General features: G+C 41.1%; 1 protein-coding gene and 1 non-coding gene across 3 annotated transcripts in view; one reads left to right on the top strand and one right to left on the bottom strand.

Moving 5' to 3' along the window:
• Positions 1-2,304: 2,304 nt before the first annotated feature.
• Positions 2,305-19,529, bottom strand: part of ZBTB41 (zinc finger and BTB domain containing 41) — a 55,332-nt gene continuing 38,107 nt past the window's right edge. The window contains exons 9-12 of one of the 2 annotated variants that reach the window (XR_005450363.1): positions 18,269-18,374; positions 13,328-13,416; positions 8,907-10,079; positions 2,305-2,891 (exon numbers count right to left, since the gene is read on the bottom strand). Coding sequence is in view for 1 of the 2 variants with exons in the window: in XM_038745089.1 (XP_038601017.1) it covers positions 9,418-10,079; positions 13,328-13,416; positions 18,269-18,374 (857 nt within the window). In the remaining variant the exon portion in view is untranslated. Of the gene's footprint in view, positions 2,892-8,484; positions 10,080-13,327; positions 13,417-18,268; positions 18,375-19,529 lie in introns of those variants that run through there. The other variant, XM_038745089.1, reaches the window with a different exon arrangement.
• On the top strand, positions 13,786-13,923 carry LOC119927917. Its single transcript, XR_005450882.1, has one exon. It is a non-coding gene; the product is annotated as a small nucleolar RNA SNORA7 (small nucleolar RNA).

Below are 19,529 nucleotides of genomic sequence, written 5' to 3'. Positions count from 1 at the left end.
CATATATTCTTTACTTCTCTTGAATATTAAATTCCTATCCACAAAAACGTTTGTAGAGTTCTTGATCTTCTAGAAAAAATAACATCCTGAATTTCTATCAAAAAATTATTTCTGAATTTGCACCAGCTGCAGTTTAAATCTGGGATACGACTTTCTAAATCTAGAAATAGCATGCCATAAATTACACCCCATTAAATACCCACTGTATACTTAATTTAGCTCTATTTCTTCATCTATTTCTTCTGACATTGCTAAAGTTGTTCAAAATAGGAAGAAGAGGGATTCATAATGAATCTATGGTAACTAAAACATAAGCAGGATGAAAGTCAAACTTCATGGCAAAAGAGGGGAAATTCTAATTTCAGTAATTCATCATCATCAATGGTATTTACTGTGTGCTGAGCACTGTACTAAGCGCTTAGGAGAGCACAATACAACAAAACAGGTAGACATGTTCCCTGCCCACAATGAGCTAATAATGGTGGTTGGCATTCAAAATTTGTCACTATTTGAGTTTTAAACAATCGCGGTAAATCAACAAGCATTCCACGTCAATTATTTTAAAAATAAAAATGACCGCTTTCTTCCTACGCCAAGACTGGATTTCATATCTTAAATTTGGCACTGATCAGGAAATGACAAAATTCACAGAGTAGCCTTCACCTAGATTCTAAATCTTCCTGAGCTCACCACTCAGGTCTATCATATGGGGGAGTGGATCAGCATAGTTGAAAGACTATTTGTAAACTTAGAACCCAGCCTCCACTAATTTAAAGAAAATCACCTTTAGGATTATTAACATAAAAATTGAAGTGCCTCTGACTTCAGATCCACGCTACAATGATTAAAAAAGAAATAATGGAATAAAATGTGGTTAACAGAAATAGCTGAGTCACTCAATGAAGGACAGAGATTGTGCCTTTTTAGGTTAAAAGTACTCTCTTCATGGAGATAAGTATAAAAGTTATTCACTGTACCTAGGAGGCCACAAAAAAGTAACAAATCACACTGTAGAAATTACACAAACTCCAAAATTCTAGCACTTGGTGTCTGTTTCCCTACTTAAACCTCAGTCAACTTGAAAAAAGTCTTGCCTGACCTGCAGGCAAAATGAACAGATTTCAAAAAATGAGAAAAGCCCAGTACAGATCGACTAATAATGTACTTCTAATCCACTGGTAAAATTCATTTGCTAATATGAACACTCATTACCTAAAATGTATGAAAGGAATATAACAACCACTCGGAAACTGATGTGATTTTAAAGGCCATTATCAAAGCATTTTTACCTTTCTGAAACAAGTGTGCAGTCATCTCAAGGAAAGAGGGATCTAGTTTCAAACTGTATTGAGTGGGATTTTTCATTTATCCAATAATTCTTTTAAAAAGCATCAGCGCTTATTTAAATTTGCCCTTAATCCATCAATTTGTAAATAATTCCATATTTCATAACTGCCACACTTCCCACACTATGACAAAAAACATGAAGCAGGGAGGCTACAGGTTTTCTCAGATGTAGGAATAGTCAATTTAGCGTAGGACAATGTTTTGTTTAGTTTTGTTTTTGAGTGGTTTTTTTTTTTTAATTGAAATCGCTTTTTGTAACAGGAAACTGCACACCAGATATTTTTCCCATTACCCCCAAACATCTGGGAGGAGAAAGCCAAGGTGGCTTTTTAGAGATGAAATAGACCTATCTCAAAGTCCATAGGAAGAAGCCCAACACCAGAATGTCTGCCCTATTAGATGGAAGGCATTATTTACCATTCCCGGTTCTCTCCCGTTGTCCCGCTACCTTGGGAAGCTCTGGGAAAAATTCACACAATCAACAATGCATAAAGCAGGTTTCTAGGGAGAATTGCTTGTTGGGAATCGTAATAGTGCCTGCTTCTGAAATGCTAGTGTCTGAGAAACTGTCCCCTTGCAGAACAAGTAAACCTTACAAAATTAAACTGTGGTTGTTACCAATATGGGAAAAGATGAAGATTCACAAATCTGAGCACCTAGAGAGATTGAGTAGATTACAAAATCAAGGCTGACAGATGTTAACTTCACACCCTGTGTGGTCAATCAATCCATTAATCAACGGTTGTGGGCAAAGGATGTGTCTGTTATATTGTTGTGTTGTATTCTCCCAAGTGCTTAGTACAGTAGGCACTCAATAAACACGATTGACTGATTGCAGAGCACTGTCCTAAGTACCTGGGAGAGTACAACAGAATAGAGTTGGTACACATGTTTCCTGCCCACAGTGAATTTAAAATGTAGAGGATGAGCTCACAGTCTAGAGGATCAATTTCACATATACAAAATAAAAAAAAAAAACCAGCACAGAAAACCAAAGTGAAAGTTCTGCAAATCAACAAGAATTACTGTCAAAGCTGTGTTCTATACTCTTCCTATCTGAAAGCTTTACTAACCAACATTTCTATTATCCTCGCTGATCCTTATAGAGAAAATATCCACTCTGCAGGCAGAAGTTTATAATGATTATGTTTGAGTTCACGCTCAAAGACAGGAGACTCAAGCTGTCTGCAGTTCCTCAGGAGCCTCTAAGCATAAAATGGGGAGTTTGAGTAGCTTGTGTTGTATTAATATAATTATTAAACAGTTCTCCCTCTAACAACAGCTTCGGCTCTGGTGGTAAAATGGAATTTTCCAGGGTTATGGAGGGCAGGATTCAACAAATTAGAAAGTGTCCACACTCGTGATATCTCTCCTTGTCTTCCTTCTTTAGGACTACATTCCTAATATGTAGGTTTGGCGAGGCTTCGAATGTCTTGAGAGCAAAGCACCAGTCTTCGGAGCGGCTCCATTGGACATCCCAGACTCATCAGTTCTGGCTTTGGGGTATTTGGAATTTGGCTAACTGGCCCCTCCCATTCCGCCTGCTAGATTTAAAAAAAAATTAACGTAGTGTCAAATAATTTTGATTGAAAACAAGGCCTTTCCTATCTGTGCTGTTAATATCTTGGTTTGGAACTCTCTTTTCAAACTGATCCTGGTTATGGACTACGAAGATGTTGAAATCAGTACCTTCCTTGGGAGTTTCATCACAACTACTAAACTGAAAAGGAAATCAACCAAGTGCACTATTGACAGTATAGATTCTATTGATTTATATTAACTCACTGCATTCTCGGTTCTGCTCTGAAGCCTAATTCTGGTTTTCAAATTCTTTCAGCCCCGAACAAATACCAAACAAATAACATGAAATTACTACTATATTTACCCCCGGGATTTCAGCTGGACTGAGAGTACTTCATTTAAATATGGGTTAAAGTTACAAATACGGGATACAGTTTCAAAAACCAAAAGAAGCTAAATTAAAAGGGAAACAACTGGGAGGTGAGAATATTATTTTCAAAAATGGATTGTAAAACATCAAAGTGATAGGTAGCACTAATAATACCCACTTAAAGGTGACAATTACCTCGCTGAATTATTCTTACTTACACTTAGAGAACAAGTCAACATGAATATTCCCAGATCACTTTCAGTCTCTCTTATTTCCATTCACAAATATAGACACTTAATACTGTCCCGCTATTTATACTGAAGTTATTTTTAAAAAGGCAAACCAAAAACTTCTATATAAGCCAGGAATTTTTACTGTGCTTCTTTGGACAAGCCCTCATTCAAATATAAACTATTTTCATCCTCTTTAAAACCTACCAGGAATCTTTGGTGTAGTTACATGAAAATCACTGAGTTGATAAATGTCTGCTCTTGATAAAGTAGTCTACTTATTAAGAACTAACTCTGTTTCAGATAGCAACAGATTAGAAAAAAAGCATTTCAAAGGACAAGATATCTTCACCAAACCTTAAACTCAAATGAAGGTTCACAGAACAAACCATTTCTTACACTCATTTGGGGATTTTACATTGTGAAACAAACCAACAACTGTGCTCTCGAGGCATACAAGCACTTTACATACAGAAGAGGATGACTTACTTTGCACATCGGGCACAACACAATCAAATAAAAATAAATTACGTACCAGCCTAAACTAATGAAACCTTTCTCTCAAAGATTTTCATCATCGGCTCTCTCTAAGGAGCACATTCTCCAACATTACACAAATGGGCGGATACGGAGAAAAAAGAATCGAAAAGGCCAGCGTGGCTTTTTGGCATACTGACTTCTAGTGATGACAACAGGGCATCAATCTTCAGCATTGTGGGGCTGGAATGTGCCTGTTTATGGCTGTACTGTACTTTCCCAAGTTCTTGCTACAGAGCTCTGCACACAGTAAGTGCTCAATAAATACGACTGAATGAAGGAATGAGCCTATGGTGGGCCCAACATTCGGGAAAACTACGAAACCTGGACCTATCACAAAAGTCACAATAGAGCAGTGTCACCTGTGATGCTTCTCAGCATCAAATGATGGGAGCATCCCCATCACCAACACTGTCCAAGGATGGTCAGCAGGACAGTATGGAAGAGAAGTGGCGTGGCCTAGTGGATAGATCACGGGCCTGGGAATCAGAAGGACCTGATTCTCATCCCGGCTCTGCCACTTGTCTGCTGTGTGACCTTGGGTGCGTCACAACTTCTCTGTGCCTCAGTTACCTCAGCTGGAAAATGGGGATTAAGACTGCAAATCCTATGTGGAACAGGGACTGTGCCCAACTCAATTAGCTTGTATCCACCCCAGCGCTTAGAACATAACAGGCGCTTAATAAATACCATCTTTAAAAAATGCTCCTATCAGGGCCACTGTGCTAGGCATGAGGAGGGTACATCGCAAGTCAAGAGAGCAGAATAAATGACTTAAAGACACAGTAAAGCACAGTCTCAAACAGAACAACATTGTAAAGGACTGTCAGGAGTCCACCATGACAGCAGACAGAACAGGCTGGAGTGGACAGACACTGGAGGACAGGAGGGTCCCTTTAAGCAAAGGCTATGTGAAAATTTGGTTACAAAGTGCCTGGAACACAAAAATAGGGGCAGACAAGTTAGCTAAGCAATGAATATCTATTTGCACCCAATACAGAAAGGCGTAGCAGACAGTGTTGTTCCTTTCAGATTCACTCCCCTGCATAGATATTAGTAGAGTCGTTTTCCAAATGAAAGGCAGCTATTGAAATACATGACTATAAAACACTGGTATTGATTTTACAGGCTTAGTTTATAATTTGGAAAGCAGCATGGTGTAGTGGATAATGCACCAGCCTGGGATCAGATGGTTCTAATCCTGGCTCAGCCACTTGTCTGCTGTGTGGCCTTGGGTAAGTCACTTAACTTCTCTGTGCCTCAGTTACCTGTCTGTAAAAAGGCTGCGAGCCCCATGCAGGGCAGGGACTGTGTCCAACCCCATTTGCTTGTAGCCACCCTAGCGCTTAGTACAGTGCCTGGCACATAGAATGCACTTAACAAATACCATAACGATTATTATTTTTTCAGCATGGAAGGAGTGAGACACTTAACAAAAATAAACAGCTGAGAGATGTGGTCAATGTTTTAAATATTTTCCGTGCTACATGATCGGTCAGTTTCAAAAGATTTATTCATTTAGCTTGCCCAAGTCTATAAAGCACTTACATTTTTTAGTCTGCTATGCTTTTTAGGATTGCAGGGTCACAAAGAAAATAAAGTGAGCCCTTTCTATTCAAACTAGATTGTGATTTATTTTGAGCAATAACATACCCCAAAGAGCATCTTAGGGCCACAAAAAAATGTGTTTAATTTTCTCAGGTTGAAAGATGAATAGCAGAACCTCAAATATCCAAATCTTTCAAATACAGTCATTAATTCAAAAGCCAGCAATTTAAAAAATTGGCAGTGCAAAACTTAATAAACTATCCATAACTTTCTCTCCTCCCTCCTCTCCTGATATAGGAATTACCAAACCCAGACAAATCGGGCAAAAACTAGTTTGGAATTTTGGGGAAATTGCTTAATTCACTACATTTCGCCAATGGAGACCTTGCCTAAGATTTAGTCTTACGTGCAAACTTACTCTTCATTTTTATACCTATCAGTCATATTCATTGACAGTTTACTGTGTGCAGAGCACTGCACTAAGCACTTGGGAGAGTACAACATAAGAATATAACAGCCACATTCCTTGCCCACAACAAGCTTAGTCTAGAATTATTCTCGAATCTCGTTGCTGGTATAAAGTTCTTCAACTATTTTCAAATGACTGACTCCACACAGTTTCCTATTCTAATATGATTAGCCTCCCCTCCAATTCTTGAAGCTTTATGAGCAGAAACATTGAAGGAAATTTGAGGACCAATATATGTGCCAAATCAGAGGTTTAGGGGCAAAGAGATTTAGGGACTCAATAGCTTTAATCATATTAGATGAAATTCATGATGGTATGTATCACCCCCCCCCCCCCCCCCCCCCCCCCAAAAAACAGTGGTTTGCTATGACAGATCATCATGACGGGGGAAGAAAATTAAACCGTTACTATAATGTATTGGTGAAGTTAAAGTTTACTGTTCTAAAAGTTCAGCACAACATACAATCATTCCTGTCATAACACAAAACTAAGAACAGTGCATCAATCAATCCTATGTATTGAGTGCTTACTGTGTGCACAACACTGTACTAAATATTTGGGAGAGTACAATACAACAGAGTTGGTATGAATGATGAATGACTGCTATGATTCTCATTCACTGGAATTGTATAGGGAATTAATGATGAAAGTTCACACTTTAAAGTTCATTGCTTTCAATGGGATTGCAACCATTAGTTCCCTAGAGAATGATAATTAATTACTGATAAAATGTCAAAGAAGCAAATGCGGACTCCAAGTTTCAGGCTGTTTTGTTTCCCACAAACCATCTTGACTATCACCTCGTGTGTCAGAAGTCTGGCCTGAATTATTTCAGTCGCTTTTCACACCAACTTATCCCATCGAAACGCTAAGTGACTGTGATTTTTTTGGCATGGGTTTTTTTTTAAATGTAACTATTATACTGTAGCAGCAATGCCTAATCAGACAGCACTTCAACTGCAAATGTTTCCTGCTGTTACTGTATCAAAAGTAAATTAGAATTACAGAGGATACAATTGTAACATGGTCATAAAAGCAGTCCTCAGACATACAACACAGTTGCTTCCTGAAAACTGAATTTCAAATGAAATCATTTTAAGCCAGACCCAATTTTCTCACAGGAACACTATTATAAATGGGGGATGGGTTCCTGAACCTGTCAGATTATATTTATTGAGCGCTTTTCCTATGCGCAGAGGTTCGGGTACTAAGCGCTTGGAAGAGTACAATAGAGTTGGTATTCATGACTTGGTATCTAACCAAAATTACCTAGAATTGTGTATTCGGTTACATGTGGGTAATGTAGCTCAATTAATGTATTTATGTTGGGTCAGAGAGGTTCCTCAACTCTTGCTACCATGTCTCTAAGAAGCATCCTGACCCAGTAGATAGACCTTGGGCCTGGGAGTACCTGGTTTTAAACCCAGCTCCGCCACTTTTCTGCTGTGTGGCCTTGGCCAAATCACTTAACTTCTCTGTGCCTCAGTTACTCTGTAAAAGGGGGATTAATACTGTGAGCCCCATGTGGGATATGGACAGTGTCCAACCTGATTGTCTTGTATCTACCACAGTGCTCAGTAGGGTGCTTGGCACATAGTAAATGCTTAACGAATACCACTGATACCAAAAAATATGTCTAGATTCCCTGGAGCTCCACCTAGCAATTAAAGAATCATCCTCTTCTCTACTCCCCACCTCTCAGTCTTGCCCTCTTAAAATTCTCTCCGATCACAATACACCTTTTAAAATCATTTCTGCATTTTCCTACAGTGCTTATTTATCTATCCACCCACCGCCCGTACTTCCAGATCTAGTGCTGTAAAAGGAGTTGTAAAGATGAAACAGGGTGTAAATGCCATTCATTAACAGGTAAAATGTCTTAAATTGAGGTCTGCCTGAATTGAACCTTCAACAGTTTCAATTAGTTCCCCACATAATGCTAACAAACTACTGACAGGAGTAACGGTGAGACACGAATGATGTGATTGGAGTGTTGGGAAAACCGGGCTTGAAATGACAGCACTATGTACCACCACGGAAAACCTAGATTCCCCAAACTATGCACTGTGGTAGCCAAAATGGAATACAGGAATGTACACTTAAAACAGCTGGAAAAACTGAAGTTAGCACTGTAAATTGGAATACTCTTAAATGATATCGGAGATCCCGCATAAAACCAAAGCCTTGTAGTTGGGTTTAAAGGAGCCATTCCTAGCATGATAAATCAGCATAGTTTTCCTCTCCTTTGATCTTCATTTTTGTACCACATATCGTCAGATCCTGAAAAACGGAAGTGCTGCTTTTCATTTTTTAAACTGAACGCCCGTATCTTGATACCATTCAGGCATAAGTAGGGGAGTGTCATGTGGTTGGACTACTTGGGACATTTCCCTTCCACTTTTTTAGTAAATACACCACTCAGTGCTCAAGGCTAAAAAAAAAAAAAAAAAAAAAAAGCTAGGGATACCGTCAGCCTCCACTTTCCCCTTCATCTCCCTACTCCAGAGATGACGTGACTTTCAAGGGGATGAGGAGGAATTGGGGTGGGGTGGGGGCAGGGGGCAAGGCACACAGCCCCAGGGTCTCGGGGAAGGGTAAAAGGGGAGAGGCAGGATTGAACTACGGATGCTGATGATCAAAATAACAGCCAACATGGGGCTACAAGCCAAGGCTGGGGGATGCAGACCCTCCCCTGCCCTAAGCACTCCCTCTACCCCCTACTGCACACCCATTCCCAGATTTTCTTCTTATACACCAGAGCCAAAGTCAGGCCAGGCCTTGCTCGCTTTCAGAACTGCTTTCCTACCAGTCAATAACCTCTTCCAACTTCAGATGTGGAAAACAGGGCGAGACTGACTTAAAGGGAGTCGGGCATTTGCTCTACCTTTAGATAATTAATGCAGAATTCCAATTGAAGAGAGGAAATAACTAAGAATCCGCCAGTTTACATCTTCTTCTTCTACACGTGAATGTCAAAAGGTTGGCTCACCCTTAGACTTTCTCTCTTAGGACTACGGATAATAAAAAATAATTTGTTCAGCGGGAGAGGGCACAATTTCAAACACATGACTCATTTTTCCACCGGTGACTACGTATCAAAAATCCCTAGAGCTATTAGGTCTAAAAAAGATATCTGCGATCCTAATAAAAAGTGAACATCTAAAATATTTGAAAATCTTTAAAATCACAAGATATACACTTTAAATACTATGCACCAAAATGTGTCCTCTCGGGTTCAAACGTTCGGTATATACACGTGCCTATCTCGCGATCTCCATCCAATGCTTTGGAGGCCTCGGGAGGCCAGAGAAAATACAAACTGTAGCAGCCTTATTCGTCTAAAGTCGCCACCGTCCCCGTACACCGCCAGAAGGTTTTTCTTCCAGAATGTCTGATCATGACTCATGTCCACTATCGGAAACGTTCTGGCCCGAAGGCGTCGTATCGAGCCCCAAGAGCGTCCCGAGGTACGACTGGTCTCGGGGGTCTAGCATCTGCTCTGGCCGGACGGGATGGACTATATTTGCAGGCGGGGGAGTGAGGGTGTATTTTTCCAAAAACGCCAAATCCGATGCCCGCTGATAGTCTGAAGGTTGCGGCTGAGGAGGGAGGATACCGTGAGCGGGAGGAGGTGGGAGGCTAGTGGTATGACGCACTAAATCGGTTTGAGTGTCGGGCATCGGGACGGGTAGCAGGGCCACTGGCACGCAGACTTCAGTGGGTACGTTCTCTAACAGAGTTTTGGGCTCGGACTGATAATCTTTCGGCTGCTGTGGGTACGGTTTCGTCTCTGTTTGGTAAGATTTGCCATCGGCCGTATACTCCACTGGCAAGGGTTCTAGTTTCTCCTCGGAAGCAGAAGTGAGGGTCTCATCCGTAGATTTGATGCCATGCACGTGGTCGATGTGGTACTTCAACTTGTCTTTCCGTTTAAACGTCGCGTTGCAGTACTGACAGTTGAAAGGCCGGGCATCAGAATGGATGACCATGTGTTTTGTTAAAGTTTTCTTGATTCTAAAAGGTTGGTTACAAATTTGACATTTGTATGGTTTTTCACCTATGTGAGAAAAAGATGCCTTTTAAAAAGGGTTGAGCCATTATAAGACATCCACCACATATAAATATTTTTATGCTGTATCTCTCCTCTCCATAATCGGTTTTAATGTCTGTCTCTCGCTGTAGACTGTAGGCTCCTTGCAGGTAAGGACTGCATTTACCAACTCTGTTATACCTGTATATATGTATATATGTTTGTACATATTTATTACTCTATTTATTTATTTATTTTATTTGTACATATCTATTCTATTTATTTTATTGTGTTAGTATGCTTGGTTTTGTTCTCTGTCTCCCCCTTTTAGACTGTGAGCCCACTGTTGGGTAGGGACTGTCTCTATATGTTGCCAACTTTGTACTTCCCAAGTGCTTAGTACAGTGCTCTGCACACAGTAAGCACTCAATAAATACGATTGATTGACTGATTGATTGATTATACTGTACTTTTCCAAATGCTTAGTTTGGGGCTCTGCACACTGTAAGGGCTCAATAAATACCATTGATTGATTGACCGATGTACAAAAAATATTTTGAACTTTCACATGACTGCTAAGATTATGGGTCACTTAATGACAGCCATAAAATAGGCAAGTTTTTGAGGATACAGACGGGACAATTCATTTAAATTCATTAAATAATAATCTTAGGAAAGGTAAAATGAAGATAATTTTTCTGACCCGGAAGTATTACAATTATCACCATATTATGTGACACTAAAAATTCATCAGAGAATCATAGAACTAGGGGACTAAGTCAGATATTATCTAAAATATTATTGAAGAGATTATCTGATTGTAATGAGAAGCGGCATGGCCTTGTGGATAGAGCATCGACCTGTATGTCAGAAGGACCTAGGTTCTAATCCTGCTCTGCCACTTGTCTGGTGTGTGACCTTGGTCAAGTCACTTAACTCCTCTGTGCCTCAGCTACCTCATTTGTAAAATGGGGATTAAGATTGTGAGCCGCATGTGGGACATGGACTGCATCCAACCTGATTGGCTTGTATCTACCCCAGAGTTTAGTACGGTGCCTGGCGCATAGTAAGTACTTAACGAATATCATTAAAAAAAAAAGTCAGTCCATTCTCCTCTTTCCAAAAGCATCCCTCTGCCCTACTACAATTGTAGTATTTATTAAATGCTTACCATGTGCTAAATACTGATCTAAGCACTGGGGTAGATAAGAGATAATCAAGTCAAATGGGGCTTATAGTCTAAGTAGGCGAGAAAACAGGTACTGACTTCCCATTCTACAGCTGAGGAAACCGAGGCACCGAGAAGTTCAGTGACTTAACCCCTTTGCACTATTTTCTTTTCCATCCTAACTCTTTTATTAGATTTCTTTTGACCTCATGGTTAATTCACTCACTCAGTAGTAATAATAATAATAATGATGGCATCGACTAAGAACTTACTATGTGTCAAGCACTGTTCATTCATTCATTCAATTGTATTTATTGAGCACTTACTGTGTGCACAGCACTGTACTAAACCCTTGGGAGAGTACAATGCAACAATAAACAAACACATTCCTTGCCCACCTTGAGCTTATACTGTTCTAAGAGCTGGGGTAGATACAAGCTAGTCAGGTTGGACGCAGTCCCAGATGAAGTAACTGACACACAGAGAAGCTAAGTGAGTCGCCAAGGTCACACAGCAGACAAGTGGCAGAGGCAGGATCAGAACCCAAGTCCTTCTGACTCCCAGACTCATGCTCTAACCACTAGGCAATGATGATGATGATGGCATTTGTTAAGTGCTTACTATGTGCAAAGCACTGTTCTAAGCGCTGGGCAATGCCACTTCCCTATTTATTTAGTATTTATTGAGCGTCTAATTGTGGGTACAGCCTTGTATTGAAGTTTAACACTGGATGGCCAACTGTGGTTCTAGTGTAGTGTTATATACATCCAGTTAAATGGCCCCAATTTTGATCTCCTGAGGAAACAGCCCCGCAGCCTACTTGAAAGAGTTCAGATGGAAAAGAGAAAAAGAGCTGAAGAGCTGTCTGGGGGATACCCTCATAAAATGGAAGAGATATGAGGTTTACCAAAGAGAAACTGAAAGAGGGTGGGATGGAGAACCAAAAGCCCATATTAAAAGGAACATCACTGTCTTCTCATTTACTCATTCATTCATTCAATCGTATTTATTGAGTGCTTACTGTGTGCACAGCACTGTACTAAGTGCTTGGGAAAGTACAATATAACAATAAACAGGCATATTCCCTAGATAACAGTCCAGAGTGGGGGAGACAGACGTCAATACGAATAAATACACTACGATGTGTAGGTAAGTGCTGTAGGGCAGGGAGGTGGGGAAGAGCAAAGGAAGCAAATCGGTGTGATGCAGAAGGGAGTGGGAAATGAGGAAGGGGGGCTTATTTTGGGAAGGCTTCTTGGAGAAGATGTGCCTTCAACAAGGCTTTGAAGGGAGGGAGAGTAATTGTCTGTTGGATTTGAGGAGGGAAGGTGTTCTAAGCCAGAGGTCGACGTGGGCTAGGGGTTGGCGGTGAGACAGGTGAGATGGAGGCACAGTGAGAAGGCTGGAATTAAAGGAGAAAAGCATGGGTTGTAGAAGGAGAGAAGCCAAGTGAGGTAGGAGGGGGCAAGGTGGTGGAGTGTTTTTAAGCCAATGGTGAGGAATTTTTGTTTGATGCCGAGGTGGCTGGGCAACCACTCGAGTTTTCCGAGGAGTAGGGTGACACGTCCTGAACGTTTCTGTAGAAAAATGATCCGGGCAGCAGAGTGAAGTAGGGACCGGAGTAGGGTAAGAAAAGAGGTTGGAAAGTCAGCAAGGAGGCTGATGAAGTAATCAGGTGGAATAGGATGAGTGATTGGATTAAGGTGGCACCATTATGAATGGAGAGGAAAGGGTGGATTTTGGCTATGTTGTGAAGGTGGGACCGACAGGATTTAGTGATGGATAGAATATGTAGGTTGAGTAACAGAGAGGAGTCAAGGATAACACCAAGATTACGGGGTTGTGAGACAGGAAGGATGGTGGTGCCATCTACAGTGATGGGAAAATCGCTGCCAATCATTCAAAATGTGTGACTTTGGGCAAGTCACTTCACTTCTCTGGGCCTCAGTTCCCTCATCTATAAAATGGGGATTAAGACTCTGAGCCCCATGTGGGACAATCTGATAACCTTGTATCTAACCCAGTGCTTAGAACAGTGCTCGGCAATTCAAACTCTCAGTTTACCCTCTTAGGTAGTTAAACGCATAAGCATATTTATTAATTTTACCTGAATGCGTCCTAAAATGCATTTCCAAACTTGATTTTCCTTTAAAAACTTTCTTACAAACTTCACATTGATGAAATGTGGCTTTGTATCTAGAAAATAAAAAAAGTTTCAATTTAAGTCACATCCAATGGCTTTTAAAGAGGGCAGCGATAATTACTCATTGGGGAACAGTGGCCAATTTTCTGCCATGTCCCAAGAGCTGAGAAGGAGAAGGGGAAGGATTCTCAATGAGTTGAACTTTCATTCATTCATTCAGTCAGTCATGAGCACTTACTGTGTGCAACGTACTGTACTACGTACTTAGAAGGGTACAATATATCAATAAACAGACACATTTCCTGCCCACTTAGAGATGTTCCCCAAATCTTTTACACAAAATGGTTTCACTGAAGGCCAATTCTCTGGGCAGCAACTTAGAACTTCAGGAACAAAAATAACCATATTCCGCTTGCCTTCTTCTCCTCTCAGGATAGCCCCTGGAGAGTTTCCAGAACTCTACGAGCCTCGGCTATGAGAGGGAAAGTCAAGCACAGGCCTACCCATTCCATTCCTACCTTGGGCAGTGGCTAGCGAGTGGAAGGCAATCTGCGACAAATTAAAACACACCTGGCAGGGCAGCAGCAGCATGGGAGAGAGTTGAGGGCAGAGACTCAAGTTGACTGAATGGAAGAAGGCAATGGTACACCGCTTCCGTATTTTTACCAGGAAAACTCTATGGCTACACTACCGAACAATTGCAGATGGAGGTGGGCGTTCTGGGAGAGATGTATCCATGGCATCGCTATGGGTTGGAGATGACTCAATAGCATAAGACAAGAAGCTTGCCTTCTTCCTCCAATTCTGCCACCACTTGAGTGGATGTTGGATTCACTGTTCCCTAAATGCTTGTCAGGGATCTCTTCCTAACAGACAGAATGAATGTACACCAATCAATGGCATTTACTGAGCGCTTATTGTGTGCAGAGCACTGTACTGAATGCTTGGGAGAGAAGAAGCGTGGCTTAATGGAAAGAGCCTGGGCTTGGGAGTCGGAGTCCCGGCTTCACCACTTGCCAGCTGTGTGACTTTGTGAGCAAGTCACTTACCTTCTCTGTGCCTCAGTTACCTCATCTGTAAAATGGGGATTAAGACTGTGAGCCCCACTTGGGACAACTTGATAACCTCGTATCTCCCCCAGCGCTTAGAACAGTGCTTGGCACATAGTAAGCACTTAACAAATACCATCAACATCATCATCATTATTATTATTATTAGAAAACAACAGAGTTGGTAGACACATTCCCTGCCCACAGTGAGCTATTGTATCAGATTATGGTTCCTATCTGGTTCCCGGATCTAAGGGCTCTTGGGCTTTTAAGTATTGGAACTGTGCATATTTGGCTTTAGAAGATGCTTGCCAAAGCAAAGAGAGAGTATAAGGCAGAGTGTATACAATCCCACTCTATGAAGTGAGCTCTCTGTGGACAGGGAATGTGTCTGTCTGTTGTATCGTTCTCTCACATAATAATAATAATCGTACCCTTATTAGGATTTTTATTTGTATTAATGTCTGTCTCCCCGCCCTGAGACTGTGAGCTTGTTGTGGGCAGGGAGCACCAATGTTTACTGCTGTATCGTTCTTTCCCAAGTGTTTAGTAAGTGCTCTGCACATAGTGAGTATTCAATAAAAATGACTTACTGAATGAATGAACTGTGCACTTCCTGCCCATTTCCACATGTCTCTGAAGCTCTATTTGCCCTGCAGTTTCCCTCTAGATTATTCCCTCTAGGCAGGGAATATGTCTGTTGTTATTTTGCATTCTCCCAAGCACTTAATATAGTTCTCTGTAATAATAATAATAATACTAATAACGACATTTATTAAGTGCTTACTATGTGCAAAGCACTGTTCTAAGCACTGGGGAGGTTACAAGGTGATCAGGTTGTCCCATGTGGGGCTCACAATCTTAATCCCCATTTTACAGATGAGGTACCTGAGGCACAGAGGTTAAGTGACATGCCCGAAGTCACACAGCTGACAATTGGTAGAGCCGGAATTTGAACCCATGACCTTTGACTCCAAAGCCCGTGCTCTTTCCACTGAGCCACACCGCTTCTAAGTGCTCGATAATATATGATTGATTGAATGAATGAATGAATATTTCCATCTCCACCTTCAGTCTTCTCCTTTCTGTTCCCTCCCATCCCCTAGCATGGAACATATTCAATTGCATTTATTGAGCGCTTACTGTGTGCAGAGCACTGTACTAAGGTATCTTTCAGATGTCAGCCCTCTTCCTTCCCATCATGTTTATGTCCCCACCTACTTTGGGTTTGAAAATTATAATTGGGGGGAACCTAAGAGCAGCCAATGCTTTTTGGGCCTCCTCACCTTCAGGCCATGCTGAGACTCATAAGCACTTAGTATACTGCCCTGCACACAGTGAGTGCTCAATAAATGCCACTGATTGATTAACTGATCCCTTCCTTCTGGTATCTGTTACGTATTTACTATGTGTCGAACGCTGTTGTATGCACTGGGGTGGGTACAAGTTAGGTCAGATGCAGTCCTATTCCCTATGGGGCTCACAGTCTAAGCAGGAGGGAGGACGGGTATTTAATTCCATTTTACAGAGGAGACACAGAGAAGTGGACTTGCCCGAAGTCACACAACAGATAAGTGGCAGAGCCACAATTAGAACCCAGGTCCTTCCTATTCCCAGGCCCGTGCTCTATCCATTAGGCCATGATAGCCTCCGGGCCATACCGCGTCCTGTTGCAGTCCAGTGCAACTCAGTGAGGGAATGCCTTTGACGTGGCAGACTCCAGGATGGCCGGGAGAAGAGGGACTGACAAGAGAGAGGCCTGAGGGATAGGGAAAGAAGTTTAAGAGAAGAACTGAAAGGAATGTAGCTACGGTGGGAGTGTGAAAGACGACACAGAAAAGAGTGAGATGGACTGAATAGGAAATGGAAGGGAAAAAAGGACAAGAGAAGGGATGAGGGTGAGGCATTAGCGAATAAGGGAAAAGGCAGGAAAGAGAAGACAGCCTGCAAGACACGAAATGAAAACAGAGGAGAGACACACAGTGAGACGGAATATAGGAACGGAGAAAGAGGTGAATCATCAGACAGAAGAGAAACAAGGTAAGGAAGAAGAAAGATGTGTAAGAAAGAAAGGGAAGGACAAAGAATGGGAAATACGAGTTGAAAGATAGGAAAGGGAGAGAGATTGTAAACTTGTTTTGGGGAGGGAATGTGTCTACGAACTCTGATGTACTCTTCCAAGCGCTTAGTAGAGTGCTCTGCATATGCTAGGTGCTCAATAATTCCCACTGATGATGAAGGAACCCACAGCACCTGTACATATGTATATATGTTTGTACGTATTTGTTACTCTATTTATTTATTTTACTTGTACATATCCATTCTATTTATTTTATTTTGTTAGTATGTTTGGTTTTGTTCTCTGTCTCCCCCTTTTAGACTGTGAGCCCACTGTTGGGTAGGGACCGTCTCTATATGTTGCCAACTTGTACTTCCCAAGCGCTTAGTACAGTGCTCTGCACACAGTAAGAGCTCAATAAATACGATTGATGATGATGATGATGATGATGAAGGAAGAGACAAAGTAAAGGACGAAAATAAAGACCTAAGGAGAGAATGAGACTGACAGGGAGAGAACCCTGAAATACTGGAACAGAGGAAGAAGAGTCCATTGCTTTCCTCTCTCAAATGAAGACAGTTCTATAACACAAAACTTTTGGGGTGGGAAAAGGGATGACATCAATGGTTAAACATATTGTTTTTCTTTACAATGGACTTCTCTTCCACACATACAACCTTCGTGATAAATGGAGGGACTTGCACAAATATCTGATTTCTGTCCAACCAAGGCTATTTTATAAACAAAAGTTCAAAACAGATGAAATGACAATATCAGAGAACAGATTTAAATTTGACCATAACAAATATTTGGAACATAAAGCAAATATTCCTGCCTCTTACTACCTCGGATGGCTCAAACAATTGAAATTAAAAGAGAACACCATTCTATCATCTTTAGCCATTATTCGCTCATACAATCGTATTTATTGAGCGCTTACTGCGTGCAGAGCACTGTACTAAGCACTTGGGAAGTACAAGTTGGCAACATACAGAGACCTACCCAACAATGGGCTCACAGTCTAGAAAGGGGAGACAGACAACAAAACAAAACATGTAGACAGGTGTCAAAGTCGTCAGAACAAATAGAATTAAAACTATATGCGCATCATTAACAAAATAAATAGAATTCATTCATTCAATCATATTTATTGAGTGCTTACTGTGTGCAGAGCACTGTATTAAGCCCTTGGGAAGTACAAGTTGGCAACATATAGAGACGGTCCCTACCCAATATGTACAAGTGAAATAGAGTAGTAAATCTGTACAAATATATATACAAGTGCTGTGGGGAAGGGAAGAAGGAAGCCTCCATCCCTCAACTTTCAATCAGCAAAAAATGGCTATCTCTGCATTTCACCTGATTTCCTTCTCGCTTTCTATATTCTGGTGTTAAAGTGAAGCAGCGTGGCTCAGTGGAAAGAGCCCGGGCTTTGGAGTCAGAGGTCATGGGTTCAAATCCCCGCTCCGCAAATTGTCAGCTGTGTGACTTTGGGCAAGTCACTTCACTTCTCTGGGCCTCAGTTCCCTCATCTGTAAAATGGGGATTAAGACTGTGAGCCCCCCGTGGGACAACCTGATCACCTTGTATCCCCCCAGAGCTTAGAACAGTGCTTTGCACATAGTAAGCGCTTAACAAATACCATCATCATCATCAAAGTGCAAATAATGGCAAGCAGGAGGGAGAGAAAAAAAGGATAATTCCACAAATTGGATAACGGATCCCGGAAGATCAAAAATTCACGAAAAAAATTTATCTAGTTTAACAGTTGCAAAAAAACTCAAGACTGTCACTTACTTTTGCCACACCTTCTCTCCAAGGTGAACACTTTTGTAATGAACAGTGAGGTGATCCCTACGACCAAAACATTTTCCACATTCCTCACACTGATGTGCTTTTTCACCTTGAAATAAGGGCCCAGGAAAATCACGATTAAAATCTTTCAGAAATAACGGACAGAAACAAACAAGTCACACTGTAGATGAGAGACTCCAGGCAGCATAAGAAGACATCAGAGGCATAGCCAGCTATTATGTGGTTTCTTTCCCTTCCGATCACCAATCTGAACCTCGCTCTTTGCAGACTCATTTTCCTGTTTATGAGTCTTCGTCCTCACAACCACTTGGAGGGACTTTTTTGAGATCTGAAATATTTTCCAAATTAACAGGCAGAACTTCATCTTACTTCTAAACTCAGGTCTTTGTCACGCCATCAAGCAACATCCACAGAAATTGCTATTAGCCCCTTAAGGAGCTGCTCAGACGTAGATTCATGAAAAGGGCATGAACAATTTCAGATCTCTGTATTCTATATTTGAAAATGACTTTTCACCCTTGGGGATTTCTTGCCTTCCCAAAGTGAAAGGAAAACACCAAATATCTTCAATTCCTCTGCCCATTTGTCACACCTTGAAGAACAGAAGATATGGTTTTTAAAGGTTGTGTCCTCTCATTTTCTGTCTCTTTCTGCTAATGCCCAATTAAGGTTGCGGGAATCTGAGGAACTGGGAATTTAGAGTCCTAGTTTTGCAGAGTCACCAGCTTGTTCAGCACATCTGATAAGTGGTGATGACAATGAATATAATAATAATAGCGACCTACCTGATAGGGATGTTGTGAGGAATTACTACTGATTGTAGTGCACTTCATAGTTTACTTTATATTTACAATAATAATAATAATCACCTGTTCTACTGTTCTGACAGAGTTGGCTCTCTCCCATTACTCTGCTCACAGAGTTGTCTTTCTCTCTTAGCACTTCCTGAACATCAATCTGAGAGGAAAATATGAGAGAAATCCCCAGAGGTTGAAAGTTAAAAATACAGTAAGAAGATCTGAAAGTGATCAGGATACTCTAAAGGCAGCTTCTTTTACACACAGATTTTTAAACACTCATATTAAGACAAAAATCTTAAACTCCTGATGAAAATAATTCCACTCTACACTATTTACTCTCCCCCTCACTCCTCCTAAAATTCTGGTAACCCCCAACACCAAAATGTGAAATATAGATGTGTATTTTCCAACTGCAGCATTAGCAATAGTGGAAATTTAACTGA

Source organism: Tachyglossus aculeatus, chromosome 4 (assembly GCF_015852505.1).
Source record: "Tachyglossus aculeatus isolate mTacAcu1 chromosome 4, mTacAcu1.pri, whole genome shotgun sequence".
Taxonomy (NCBI): domain Eukaryota; kingdom Metazoa; phylum Chordata; class Mammalia; order Monotremata; family Tachyglossidae; genus Tachyglossus; species Tachyglossus aculeatus.
Note: the sequence above shows the minus strand (reverse complement) of the source record. Positions and strands in the feature narration are given on the sequence as shown.